Genomic DNA, 14,493 nt, shown 5'->3' with positions numbered 1-14,493 from the left:
CAGCCCTGTAATAATTAACCCTGGCTGGCACGGGCCCAGGGCCTGCTGTGTGATGTGACAGGGTACGAGTAACCACAGTGTATTTACCTGCATAGCTCCAGTGACTGTGGCCAGGACCTTGAAAAGAAAAGAGAGAGAGAGAGAATGAGTGGAAGCCAGGAGCTGGCAGCAAACAAACTAGTTCCAGGCAGCCCTCCAATCCCCGCCCAGCTGGACTGCCCCACACTTGATCCCAGCTCCCTCCCAGTTTCTCACCCTTCCCCCTCCTCTCACTCAGGCAGAGGCAGATTTACCATGAAACAAACAGTGCAGTGGCATGGGGCCCCCAATGACTGGGAACCCCACAAAATGTAGGACAAATCTCACCTGAGAACCAGCCCCTGAGTCCCAGCCGGCGGCACTGCAGGGCTCAAGCAGGCAGGCTGCCTGCATTCTGTGGCTGGTAGCCCCACACTGCTCCTGGAAGCAGCTGGCATGTCCCTGCGGAGTGTGTGTCTCTGAGCCCCCACCCACCCCAACCACCAACTCCCCGTGTGGCCCAACTGTGGCCATGCCAATGGAGCTCTGATGCCTGCAGGCAGTGGGCAGGCAGAGGGCGCCCCCCGCGGATCCCCGGCAGGGCCGCTGCCAGAGGGGTGTGCTGGTCGCTTTGGGAGCCACGCCGCTCAAGGTAAATGCCACCTCCTGACTCCTCCTGCACCCCAACCCCTTGCCCCAGCCCAGAGTCTGCACCCAGCACCCAAACTCCCTCCCAGAGCCCAACCCCTGCACCTCTTCCTGCACCCCAACCCCCAGTCCCAATCAAGGTACCTCACTTTATTTTCATTTACTTCCTATAACTTATAATATAGGAGGAGGACAATGGAGGGTAGGGATAGGGTCCAGAGTGACCTAGACAAATTGGAGGATTGAGCCAAAAGAAATCTGATGAGGTTCAACAAGGACAAGTGCAGAGTCCTGCACTTAGGACGGAAGAATCCCATGCACTGCTACAGGCCTGGAACCAAATGGCTAGGCAGCAGTTCTGCAGAAAAGGACCTGGGGATTACAGTGGATGAGAAGCTGGATATGAGTCAGCAGTGTGCCCTTGTTGCCAAGAAGGCCAGCGGCATATTGGGCTGTATTAGTAGGAGAATTGCCAGCAGATCGAGGGAAGTGATTATTCCCCTCTATTCGACATTGGTGAGGCCACACCTGGAGTATAGCATCCAGTTTTTGTTCCCCCCAATCCCCAACAGAAGGGATGTGGACAAATTGGAGAGAGTCCAGCGGAGGGCAACAAAAATGATTAGGGGGCTGGGGCACATGACTTACGAGGAGAGGCTGAGGGAACGAACTGGGGGTATTTAGTCTGCAGACAAGGAGTGAGGTGGAATTTGATAGCAGCCTTCAATTACCAAAGAGGATGGAGCTCGGCTGTTCTTAGTGGTGACAGATGACAGAACAAGGAGCAATGTCTCAAGTTGCAGTAGGGGAGGTCTAGGTTGGATATTAGGAAACACTAGTTCACTAGGAGGGTGGTGAAGCACTGGAATGGGTTACCTGGGGAGGTGGTGGAATCTCCTTCCTTAGAGGTTTTTAAGGACCGGCTTGACAAAGCCCTGGCTGGGATGATTTAGTTGCTGTTGGGTCTGCATTAAGCTGGGGGTTGGACTAGATGACCTCCTGAGGTCTCTTCCAGCCCTGATATTCTATGATTCTATGAAAAAACAAATGAAAAACTTGGGGGAGATAAGAGAGAATGTTCTTTTTCGTGGCTGGGTCCCGAAGGGGGGGGGTGTGAAAATGAAGCTGTGCACAGGGCCCCACTAACTCTAAAGCCACCACTGCACTCAGGTGAGAGCTGGCAGACTCCCTGTAGCATCAGGGCCAGCTCCTCTCTCAGACACATGCTGAGAAAGGCCCCTTCGGAGAGTCGCTCTCCTGCTCACTCAGCCCAACCTGATGCATCTGGAACAATCCAGAAATTTGGGCCATTTTTAAGTGATCTGAGTCTGATGAAATGGCAGCGTTTCCCATACACTGAGAAATTGTATAAACACTCTGCCATGTGCCCAGCTATCTCCAAAGCCGCTCCTTCTCCACCCTCAACCTCTTCTGGGTCAGTGCTCTCGAAGAGTGAGGCCTGAAGACGTTTAGCTTAGCAGGAAGGCTACACTTTTCCCTACATTCCTAATGAGATGCAGAAACTCCAGATCATGTGCTCCTGGGGCATATAAACGGGAGTAGGGAGGAGGCTAGGCAGGTGATTTTACTCCCTGGGCGGCGGGGGCAGTCCGTGTGCCGTTAGGGCAACAGGTGCATTTCTGCGGTGAGGGCAATTTAGCAGCAGCTTCTATGTTTAGCTGTCCGGGGCGGCTTCAGCTAATCATAGAAGCTGCCGCCAAATTGCCGCCGCTGCGGAAACGTGCCTGGAGCCCTAAGGGCACATGGACTGCCCCTACCGTCCACGGCTGCAATTCGGTGCGCTGCTTGGGGCGGTGAAAACTGTAGAGCCGGCCCTGCCAGTTCCCTCAGCCTCTCCTCATAAGTCATGTGCTCCAGCCCCCTAATCATTTTTGTTGCCCTCTGCTGGACTTTTTCCAATTTTTCCACATCCTTCTTGTAATGTGGGGCCCAAACTGGACACAGTACTCCAGATGAGGCCTCACCAATGTCGAATAGAGGGGAATGATCAGGTCCCTCGATCTGCTGGCAATGCCCCTACTTATACAGCCCAAAATGTCGTTAGCCTTCTTGGCAAAAAGAACACACTGTTGACTCATATCCAGCTTCTCGTCCACTGTAACCTCTAGGTCCTTTTCTGCAGAACTGCTTCCTAGCCACTCAGTCCCTAGTCTGTAACAGTGCATGGGATTCTTCCGTCCTAAATGCAGGACTCTGCACCTGTCCTTGTTGAACCTCATCAGGTTTCTTTTGGCCCAATCCTCTAATTTGTCTAGGTCCCTCTGTATCCTATCCCTACCCTCCAGCGTATCTACCACTCCTCCCAGTTTAGTGTCATCTGCAAACTTGCTGAGGGTGCAGTCCACGCCATCCTCCAGATCATTAATGAAGATATTGAACAAAACCGGCCCCAGGACCGATCCTTGGGGCACTCCGCTTGAAACCGGCTGCCAACTAGACATGGAGCCGTTGATCACTACCCGTTGAGCCCAGCGATCTAGCCAGCTTTCTATCCACCTTGTAGTCCAATCATCCAGCCCATACTTCTTTAACTTGCTGGCAAGAATACTGTGGGAGACCGTATCAAAAGCTTTGCTAAAGTCAAGGAATAACACGTCCACTGCTTTCCCCTCATCCACAGACCCAGTTATCTCCTCTTAGAAGGCAATTAAGTTAGTCAGGCATGACTTGCCCTTGGTGAATCCATGCTGACTGTTCCTGATCACTTTCCTCTCCTCTAAGTGCTTCAGAAGTACTCCTGGTTTTTTTTGCGGATACAGAGTAACACGGCTACTACTCTGAGAGGTTCTAGAGTCTCTCCAGCTGCCAGTCACTGCTCTCCACACTGACCCTGTGGCAAGGAGTTCCACAGGCTGGCTGTGCATTGTGTGAAGAAATACTTGTGTGAAGGGGTAAAGAACACTTCCCTGTTCATTTTCTCCACACCACTCATGATTTTACAGACCTCCCCCTTAGCCATCTCTTTTCTGAGCTGAACAGTCCCTGTCTTTTTAATCTCTCCTCATACAGAAGCTGTTCCATCCCCCTAATAATTTTTGTTGCCCTTTTCTGTACTTTTTTCCAATTGCAATTTATCTTTTTTGAGATGGAGTAAACAGATCCACATGCTGTATTCAAGGTGTGGGGGCACCATGGATTTATATAATAGCATGATGATATTTTCTGTCTTATTATCTCTCCCTTTCCTGTTTCTCGCAGTCTGTTAATCTTTTTGACTGCCGCTGCACATTGAGCAGATGTTTTTAGAGAACTCTTCCAATGCTGCCTTCTCCTGCCCCCGTCCTCTCTCCAAGCCCCTCCTTCGCTCAGTGCTGAGATGATCGTGCTCCTTCCCCCCAGACCCCTGCCTGGCCCATACACAAAGAGAGGAATCAGGTCTCCCTGCTCTGGTTGCCTTGGCAATGAGCACTGGGCCCTGCAGTCACTCAGGGATGTGATGGAGGCAGAGGCCAGGAGGCTGCATTCCCATTGTTCCCAGAAGAGTCTACTCCACACACACTCACTCAGCTTTGCCCCACAATCTCCTGCCTCACCTCACGGAAAGGCTGCACCCCAAAGGGGAGTACACAGGGCTCCACACTGGACGTAGGCATGACAAAGGGGAGTGCACGGGAGGAGACCCCGACACTTGTATTTACCTATGGCCAGACTGTCCCTCTCCCTCACGCACAGGGGGTAGAGCAGCAGCAGCAGGATCCCTGTTCCTCAGCTGGTATCAGATGCCAGGTGCGGAGCACAGCGCTGCAGCATGATGAGCTCCAGGACACAGACAACGCCAGCAGCAGCAGCAGCACAAGGGAATAGCTGGGAGCTGGCCTTGTCCTCACCCCTCACAATGGGATCCAACTAGGGCAGAGGTGGGCAAACTACGGTCTGCAGGACCATCCTGCCCAGCCCTTGAGCTCCCAGCTGGGGAGGCTGTCCCCCTTCTCCTCCCCTGCTGTCCCCCATTCCCCGCAGCCTCAGTTTGCCATGCCGCCAGCGCTCTGGGCCCCTGGCGGGCGGTGAGCTCCTGCCAGGCAGCGTGGCTGTGAGAGCCACCGGCCTGCCCCGGCCTGCCCCTACACAAGGGCCTCCCAGTAACATCACAGCCTCTGGCCAGGCCACTTTGTGCTGTGATCCCGTCAGCTCTCACAAGCTTCTGTAACGCTGGGCCTGATCAGCGCCTGCATGAGGCACCTCAACGGCATACCTAGCTACTGCCCATCATGGCATGGGTGACTGGGGTGCCTCTCTCTGCCTCCGCACTGACCCAATGCCCCGGTGTGGGGCAAAGAGGCACTGCTGGAGAGGCTGTAATACCAAGAGCCTGACCACTTGTGGAATTTAACAATCCCCCAGCACTTTGCACAAGGGATGGTAACACTGGGGCCCTGGCTCAATTCCTGTGCAGGTAATTATAGCCTGCCACCTAGATTCCCCCTGTACTTGCAGTCGGGTACAGTTTTCTTCCAGTCAGAAATTGCTGAGAAGCATTGTCATTCACTGTTGAACAGCTGCCACACACCACACCAGAGGTGGACGCATTTCAGTGGTGGGTCACATGATCACTGACTATCCATTACCTATCTCTCAGGAGGAGTGAGGCTTCAGTCATTGGTTATAAATTCAAAAGCCATGAGTGAAAGTTCATCTTGTCCCCCAACTGGTTAGGTCACCATCTTCACAGGGTAACTGGCAGGGCCAAGATTTGCTTTGGTGAGAATCCCAGCCAGGGAACTCAGCAGAGAGAGCTGCACACAAGGCATGTTCAGCTGCCACTGGGCTCAAAGAATCAGAGAAGCAAGACAGCCTGTCACCCTGTCCCAGCCCATCCCCAGAGTCAAGGCAGGCATCAGCCACCAGCACATTCTCTAGGCTTCTCTCAAGTCCAGCGAGAAATGCTGCAGATGACAGAGCCCTGCTCAGGGAGACCCTCCTCTGGCAGCCTGAGATTCAGCCTAAAGCTCCTCTGTGTTAATTTCAGCCACTTTCTCCTTGTCACTGCACACACCCAAGTGCCACCAGAAATCGCTCTCTCTATCAGGCATTTTGAGGATGCTCATCATGGCAGCGCCTGAGAAAGTGCCAGATCTGTTCCTTCCTTACTGCCAAGTTAGGGCAGGAGCTGCCATTAAAGGCAGGCAGCTTTGCATGTCCACAGTGCTCCAGCAAGGAAGGCAGTGAAAGCAGAGCCAGTTTGCTGTCAGGGGGAGGTGCTGAAAAGGCTGTGGGCTGGAACCAGTCCTGTGCAGAAAAGAAGCTGCTGACCATGGGACAGCTGAAGCCCCCAGTTCCCAGGAGCTCCTGGCAAACAGCCAGCCTGGTTGTGCTGGAAACCAGGCCTTGGTGGCTGGTGTGGTGCATGCGTCCTGAGGTCAGTGACTAGCTCGTACCTGCTCTGTTGCCCTCCCACCCTCACAGAGCCCTGTCCCCCTCTACTCCACTTGCCCTCTGCTCCCAGGCACAGCACTGGAACCTGGGCTACCCTGGCACAAGACCCGCCCAGACCTCGGCTAGACCCAGAGACCTCTCACCCAGTAAATGAGGGGGATCCCCGTATCCCCTCCATTGGTGACAGACAATGCCAGGGATCCCCAAATCCCACCCTGAGGGTGCCTGGACCTCATGCCAGGGCACATTCCTGGACAGTCGCTCCCCGAAGATGAGGAGCTCTGACCTCCCAGATTCTCACCCTCCTCCTCCTTGTGGGCATGCTGCCCTCCACCTCTCTGTCCTGGCACATGCCCCATAGACACTGTTCATCTGATGCTCCTTGGCCCCTCCCTGCATATGCCCCATGTCTGGTGCTACTTCTCCACTGCTTATTGGCCCCTCCACCTTCCCATGGCTCAGATTCAGCTTCTCCAGGTTCTCCTGTCCTCCCACACAGGCACAACCCATGGGCACGGCTCTCCAGGGATCTCCGGTGCACACCCTGGGCACCACCCATGCAGGCCTCGCTCCTTCCCAGCCTGAGCTCTGACTGTGCAATAACCTCAGCCGTGTTTAGAAATCTTGCTGTAGTGCAAACCTTTGTGACAGTCTCTAATCCGCAGCTGGCAGCTCGTGTTGCTGCAGGGAACATTCCTTGTGTTCCTGGGCAGTGGAGGGCGCAGGTCCTGGTGCCTGGGAATTGAGCCAATTCCCTACAGCGGCCTCTGTGCTTCTCTGGAGGAAGGTGACAGAGGGCTGGGCAAGCCCCAATATACCTTTCCCATCCCCTGACAGCCATGGAGCCCCCTACTCCTGCAGGTGTGATGATGAGGGAGATTGTACCAGCAGGGAAATGGGAGAGGGCACCAAGGCAAGACTGGGATGGAAGGTGACCAGGAATGGAGCTGGGAATGGACAGAGACAGGAATGGGGAGGGGAATGGACTAGGATGGCTGCAGTGGGACTAGGGTGACCAGATGTCCTAATTTTATAGGGACAGTCCCAATTTTGGGGGCTTTTTCTTATATAGGCACCTGTTACCCCCCACCCCCGTCCCGATTTTTTACACTTGCTATCTGGTCACCCTAAGTGGGACTGACATGGGGCTGGAGGGACTAGGGGAGGTGCAGGATGAGAAGGAGAGTGGGTAACAGAGGGAGACAGGGACAGAGGTCGTGGGGAGCCTCTCTGGGGTGGGAGGGGTCAAGCCCTGGATGGAGTCTCGCTCTCCTTCTCCTTCCCCCAGGGAGATGCTATTTCTCCCCATCACTCTTGATAACAACCCTGCCCATTTTATCAGGGCCAAGGTCTCTGTGCCAGGCACAGGCTGGGTGGCTGCATGCCTGAGAGGTGAGGGGTTGGCAGCAGGGGCGGCTCCAGGCCCCAGCACGCCAAGCACGTGCTTGGGGCAGCACGCCGCGGGGGGCGCTCTGCCGGTCGCCGGGAGGGCGGCAGGCAGCTCCGGTGGACATCCCGCAGGCGTGCCTGCAGAGGGTCTGGTGGAGCCGCGGGACCAGCGACCGGCAGAGCCCCCCCGCGGCATGCCACCCTGCTTGGGGCGGCGAAATGTCTAGAGCCGCCCCTGGTTGGCAGGGAGGGCCCCAAGGGCTGGGGAGCTGCACAGGAGCCTCTGGCCAGACACAGGGTGAGCCTGGCTGAGGATCCTGCACTGGGGGGGGGGGGGGGAAGCAGAGGAAAGCTCTGGCAGAGCTCATGCTGCCGGCACAGTCTGCTACAGTAACCACTGCTCAGCTGTGGGTACAGCCATCCCATCTCCCCACAGCCAGGGGCCCTGCTGCCTGGGGCCCATCCATTCTGCAGGGCATTTCTCGCACTCCAGCACTGAACTCTCAGACCAGCTGGCAGAGGCTCCAGGGAGGCAGGTCAGAGCTGACTCTCCCAAGCCATACCTCAGACAGGACCCTTTCGAGGAGGGCACCCCTTCCTCCCCCAAGATTGCTGCACTGTGTAACACAGAGCCCTGAGCCAACCCCCCTCCCAGAGACAGGCAGGGCACATGGCAGTGCTTTCTCCTTTGCTGCAGCAAAATCCAGTCCTGCCCCATGGAGCAAGCGCTGAGATGGGGGAGCCCAGCTGACACCCTCTGGTTCCAGAGGCCCCAGGTAGGATCGGGTCTCTGCCCCGACACACATTCTGCCCCCAAGATCTTAGCAGCAGATTTACAAGCACCCAGCCTGAAGCTCCCCCCTGGTGCTGGCCATTGGAGCACACGCTGTACCCAGAGCCCCAGACCTGCCCCTCTGGCACCAACGGGCAGGCTCTTCCCACCATCACGTCCACAAACCACACTGCTTCAGTGCATCTCCTGGCACAGTAGGAGGAAATGACGCAACCTGCGGAGAGTAATCACTCCCCAGGACGCTGCCTGTGCAGATCCCTCGAGTGCTAGTGCAACCCTATAAAACTAAACCACATGCCACAGCTTCCCCTGAGTCACCTCAGCCCTGATGCAAGTAGCACTTCCAACCACCAGCATGTGCTAGGAGGCAAGAGGCAGGATGCAGAGACCTTGGAGCTGAAGCCTAGTCCAGCCACAGAGCTGGGTCCATGTGGGCATGGTGCTCCAAGCCAGGGCCGCCCAGAGGATTCCGGGGGCCCGGGGTCTTCGGCGGCAGGGAGCCCTTCCGTTCCGGGACCCGCCGCCGAAGTGCCCTGAAGACCCGCGGCGGGGCCCCCCCGCCGCCGAATTACCACCGGAGCGGGACCCGCCGCCGAAGCGCAGCCCGGTCTTCGGCGGTAATTCGGCGGCGGGGGGGCCCCTGCCACGGGTCTTCGGGGCACTTCGGCGACGGGTCCCGGAACGGAAGGGCCCCCCCACCGCCGAATTACCGCCGAAGACCGAGCTGAACTCGGCGGTGGGTCCCGCTCCGTCTTCGGCGGTAATTCGCAGGTGGGGGGGTCCTTCCGCCCCGGAGCGGAAGGACCCCCCGCCCCGCCGGCGAAGACCGGGAGCGGAGAAGCTCCTGCGCCCGGCCCCGCAAGAGTTTTCCGAGCCCCCCGGAGCGAGTGAGTGACCCCGCTCCAGGGCCCCCGAAAAACTCTCGTGGGGGCCCCTGCTGGGCCCGGGGCCTGGGGCAAATTGCCCCTCTTGCCCCCCCCTCTGGGCGGCCCTGCTCCCAGCTCAGCACAACGTGTCTAACAGGGTGATGGAGGGCAACACAGGGACCAGCTGGGAGAAGGGGGGGTGCAATGGAGGGTCGGCGGGGGGGCTGAGATGAGGTGGGGGTGACAAAGAGGTGAGACAGTGACAAGGACAATGCCGGAGTAATAGATTCTGACTGCAGGCACTGACTGCTCTGTGCCCATTGCTCAGTCTGTCTCGGCTCTCCAACTGCACTCACTGCTGTGTTCTCAATGCCCGCCTGGCTCTGACTCCTCTAGAGCTGCTGCACTCTCTGGGCTCCCAGGAACCCTCTGAACATGGACAACACAACTGCAGCCTCACTCCTGTATCGACATCCCTGGGAACTTCCAGCATGGAAACATGACAGCACACCCCCCAGCTATATGACAACACCGTGCCCCCTGCAGCACTGACACCTCTGCATCCCCACTCCCTGGGCTCAGCAGCAGCCCTCTCAGCACCTGACTGGCACAGCAAAGACCCTTACCCAGAGCCAGAAAACATGCAAGACACAAGCCCAGCACCTAGAATGCAAACACACACTGGGCAGCAAGGGAGAACAAAGCCAAAACTGCCCCAGTCCCCTGCACAGAACAATCACACTGGTACAGATATCACTGCAGCTACATGTGCAGAAACAGACAAACCCTCACCAAATACAGACTCAGAGACCATAACCAGGGGCGGGGACCAGGTGGCACAAAGCATAGGCCAAACTCACAGAGCAGTGACTGTCCAGCCAGTGGACAGAGAGAAAGAGAAACATTCTAGTCCAATGTCCCACAGCAACAGAACAAATGGAAGTTAGACTGCAACTATCAGGAATCCTAAGCAATATCCTACCAGAGTGAAGAACTGCTGGACCCTGGAGATGGAAAGAAACAGCCCCACACTATGGAACCACCTGCCCTGGGGCAGGGATGGTCAGGAACAATAAATGGACCCAGGGACTCGAACCCCAAAGACATGAAGCCCTGACCTGGGAGAATCATATCCCCACCTCCGACAGAGACTGCAGGGGGCTGTTTCTTTCTTGCACTTTGCAGCACTTGTCTAGCCAGTCATGACAATCAAGTCTTACTGAACTGATGTGGTTGACAGTCCCTGAAAGCCTCCTGCACTGAGACATGACCACAGCCCTTCCGCTCTATCACACCCTCCAGGCCTTGCACCAAGATGTGGCTGAATTTATTCCTCCATCAGAACAGTGTGCGACTGATGCTGTTTGGAAAAAAAACATCACTGCACTTTTCTCTCCTGCTCCCCAGGTGCCTCATCGATTTCTCAGGTGATTCAGGCAGGTTCTGTGATAGCCCAGCACTGCACTAAGGGACCTTAGACGCGAGTGTGAAATGGCACCTGGCGGTAGCACTGCTCTGATCCTATTAGAGTGGTGTGTCTGAGCAAGCTCACAGCCAACAGACCAATGCTACAGATGAAAAGCACCATAAACCAGCTCAGCACTGGAATATCCATGCAGCTGTTTCAGGTCCATCCCCATATGCCTCCCCTCCCCCCAGCACCTTATTGCCCATCTGGCTGTGTCATCAATCTTGACAGCCTCGCTGTCCAGGCAGCTGTGCCTGGCCACCCCGTCTGAGTTGCTGACTGTACCAGTCACATGCCATCGCTTTCCCCTGAGTGTTAGAACTGTAACTGCCAAGTTGACATTAATCCCTTTGATCTGATGGAAAAAGGAATTCATGTGTGGAAAGGGCTTTGGGGCCCAGCGCGGAGAAAGGGGGGCAGCAGGAGATGGCTCAGGAGCTGTATGCAGAATGCGGGCAAGGTGAGCAGGAGAGGTGAGGGGTGTGTACATGGTGGGAAGAATGGGACCACGTGCTATGCAGGATGTCAGCCTGTATGACTATCATGGTCCCTTGTGGCTTTAAGATCTATAAGTCTGTGCACATAAGGAGGGGACTAAGGTGAGCGAAAGGGGGCACAGAATCTACACATGGTGGGTGAGCGAAAGGGGGCACAGGATCGACACATGGTGGGTGAGCGAAAGGGGGCACAGGATCGACACATGGGGGGAGGTCATGGGGGGTGAGCCAAAGGGGGTGGAAAGTCTGTATGGCTGTGTACACAAATGCTTGTTTAATTGGCAGACTGGGAGAGTGCCTGGCGGGGAGATGTTGCTGTGGTTACACCTGACCAAGCGATTCCAGTTTGTAGGTGTGCTGGGTTCTCCAGGGTCAATACAGCTGGCAACCTTCTCTGCATTGTGGTGCCATTTGTGGGTCATGTCCTCTTGTCAAGGTGAAGCTGGGATAAATTCCATCCCCGCTGACTGAACTTTTGGTGGGAGTCCCCAGGGGCTTAGCTGCTGCTGTGATAGGTGCCCTGGCTGTGTGCGCTGGTCCAGCCGGTGCTGAGAGACAGGAAGCGGATCCAGGATTTGGGCTGGGGGACTGGAGGCAGAAACTGAAGCACTGTCTGTGCAGGGGCATTCCTGCCCTCTCCAGCAGCCTAGCAGACAATTGCCCCATGACACAAACAGGACATGCTTCATTCAGCCCTCCTGGGATGTGTTAGAGAACCAGCAGGGAGACACCAGCCAGCCCTGTGGGGAGCAGAACCAGCGCCAAGTACCCTGTGCCCCATCTCTCCCTAGAGTGAGCAGCCAGACACCAGCGAGCCAAGGGAACCAGAGACAGAGTCTGGGATTTACTCACCTTTCTTTTTGGAGTGAGAAGAGTCCTCTGAGCCATGTTCGTCCTCAGTCCAGCCCAGGGCAGCCAGCAGCAGGAGAGAGAGACCCAGCCTGGTGCAGCTCATCTTCCAACAAGTACCAGTTCAGTGGGACGGCCCCACTTCTCCACTACAGAGCCTGCCTCTGGCTGCCAGAGTAGCAGCGAGCTGTGCTGGGCGGCCGGAGCTGAACTGTGTCTACGTGAGAGGGAGAGAGAGAGGGCAGGAGCGGGAGGGGGCAGTGACTCACACAGCCTTTACCTTTTATAGAGACTGCAGGCAAAGTCTGCGGGGCAGGTGAAGGGTGAAATTCATCCTGCATTGGGAGCTTGCCTGAAGTTCAATGTCATTGCCAGCTGGGGGTCTGGGCTGGGACCAGGGTGTGCGTACGCGGAGCCTTAATATGGACTAGAGCCAAGGGACGCTCCCGGAGCTTGAATAGGGTTTCCTTTTCAGACAACCTACCAGCAATGCAGCTCAAACACAGCTACAGCTCTTCTCCCATAGCAACAGGGCCTGGGACCGACCCTCCATTATCCCCATAACCGCAGCTCCCCTCCCATACCTAGGGGGCCTGGACCTGACCCTCCATTATCCCCATAACCACAGCTCCTCTCCCATAACAATGGGGCCTGGGACCAACCCCTCTGTGAGCCCCATAACCATGGCTCCTCTCTCATAGCACGGGGGCCTGGAACTGACCCTCTGTGAGCCCCATTACCATGGCTCCTCTCTCATAGCACGGGGGCCTGGGACCGACCCTCGATTATCCCCATAACCACAGCTCCCCTCCCATAGCTAGGGGGCCTGGACTTGACCCCTCCATGAGCCCCATAACCACTGCTCCTGTCCCATAGCAAGGGGGCCTGGGACCGACCCTCTGTGAGCCCCATAACCACAGCTCCTCTCCCATAGCAAGGGGGCCTGGGACCGACCCCTGTGTGAGCCCCATAACCACAGCTTCTCTGCCATAGCAACAGGGCCTGGGACCGACCCTCCATTATCCCCATAACCACAGCTCCCCTCCCATAGCTCGGGGGCCTGGACCTGACCCTCCATGAGCCCCATAACCACTGCTCCTCTCCCATAACAACAGGGCCTGGGGCCAACCCCTCTGTGAGCCCCATAACCACAGCTTCTCTGCCATAGCAACAGGGCCTGGGACCGACCCTCTGTGAGCCCCATAAACACAGCTCCCCTCCCCTGGCAATGGGACCTGAGAACTGACCCCTCCATGAGCCCCAGAAGCACAGTGTCCTTCTCACAGCAGTGGGGTCTGGAGACAGATTCCTCCATGAGCCCCATAAACACAGAACCAGTGACCCATCCACATCATTGTAGCTACAACCCCCACCCTTCCTAAGACACAGAGGGCTCAGGAGCCCATGCCCCAAGGGGATGCCCTTTGATGGGAGAGTGAGGCCTGAGGCAAATATTGCCCTCATTCCACTGCTCATCAGAGCGAAGAACAATACACAGGAGTTAGCTAGAGAACAAAAGGAATCCTAACAGTGATCATGGTCCATAGCTAGATGGGCATGGTAGACCAGTCAGTAATAATACAGAAAAGGCAGAAGTGTTTGGTAAATATTTCTGCTCTGTATTTGGGAAATAAACAGATGACGTGTTCATATCCTATTATATGATGATGAAATATATTCCATTCCAATAGCAATCCAGGAGGATGTCAAACAGCAGCTACTACTGTTGGACATTTCTAAATCAGCAGGTCCAGATAACTTGCATCCAAGAGTATTAAAGGAGCTGGCTGAGGAACTCACTGACCATTAATGTTGATTTTTAATAAGTCTTGGAACACGGGAAAGTTCCAGAGGAGTGGAAAAAGCCTCTTGTGTCAACATTTAAAAAAGTAAATGGGGCGACCCAGGTTACTTTAACCTGTCATCCTGACACTGATTTTGAGCAAAATCATGGAATGGTTGATATAAGACTTGATTAATAAGTAATTAAAGCAATGTAATATAATTAATGCCAATCAACAGCTATTTTTGAGAACAGGTCTCATCAAAGTAATATAGTGTTTTTTGATGAGATCACACGTTTGGTTGACAAAGCTCATAGTAATATTTAGATATCTGTGAGGTATTTGACTTGGCACTGCAGGACATAGTGATTAATAAACTACAGTGATATAAACTCAATATGGCATACATCTAATGGATTACAGACTGATTACACTGTAGGTCTCAGAATTTAATTATAAATGGGGCGTCATCATCAGAGTGGCTGTGTTTCTAAGGGAGTCCTGCAACAGGGGAGGGATAGCTTAGTGGTTTGAGCATTGGCCTGCTAAACCCAGGGTTGTGAGTTCAATCCTTGAGGGGGCCACTTAGGGATCTGGAGCAAAAATTGGTCCTGCCTAATGAAGGCAGGGGGCTGGACTCAATGACCTTTCAAGGTCCCTTCCAGTTTCTAGGCAATTGGTATATCTCCAATTATTACCTTACCTAAGGATCAGTTTTTGGCCTTACACTATTAAACATTTTTATCAATGACTTGGAAAAAAACCCAAAATTGTTACTGCTAGTGTT

General features: G+C 55.2%; 1 protein-coding gene across 1 annotated transcript in view; it reads right to left on the bottom strand.

Annotated features, from left to right (window-relative positions):
- CA9 (carbonic anhydrase 9) overlaps window positions 1-12,140 on the bottom strand; it is a 35,607-nt gene extending 23,467 nt beyond the window's left edge. Inside the window, exons 1-2 of the mRNA XM_039543036.1 lie at window positions 11,926-12,140; window positions 88-117 (exon numbers count right to left, since the gene is read on the bottom strand). Coding sequence (XP_039398970.1) covers window positions 88-117; window positions 11,926-12,028 — 133 coding nt within the window. The 5' untranslated portion in view covers window positions 12,029-12,140. The remainder of the gene's footprint in view (window positions 1-87; window positions 118-11,925) is intronic.
- Window positions 12,141-14,493: the final 2,353 nt, after the last annotated feature.

This window comes from Mauremys reevesii, linkage group 6 (assembly GCF_016161935.1).
Source record: "Mauremys reevesii isolate NIE-2019 linkage group 6, ASM1616193v1, whole genome shotgun sequence".
Lineage (NCBI taxonomy): Eukaryota > Metazoa > Chordata > Testudines > Geoemydidae > Mauremys > Mauremys reevesii.
The sequence above is the reverse complement of the archived record's forward strand: the minus strand, read 5'-3'. Positions and strand labels throughout refer to the sequence as shown.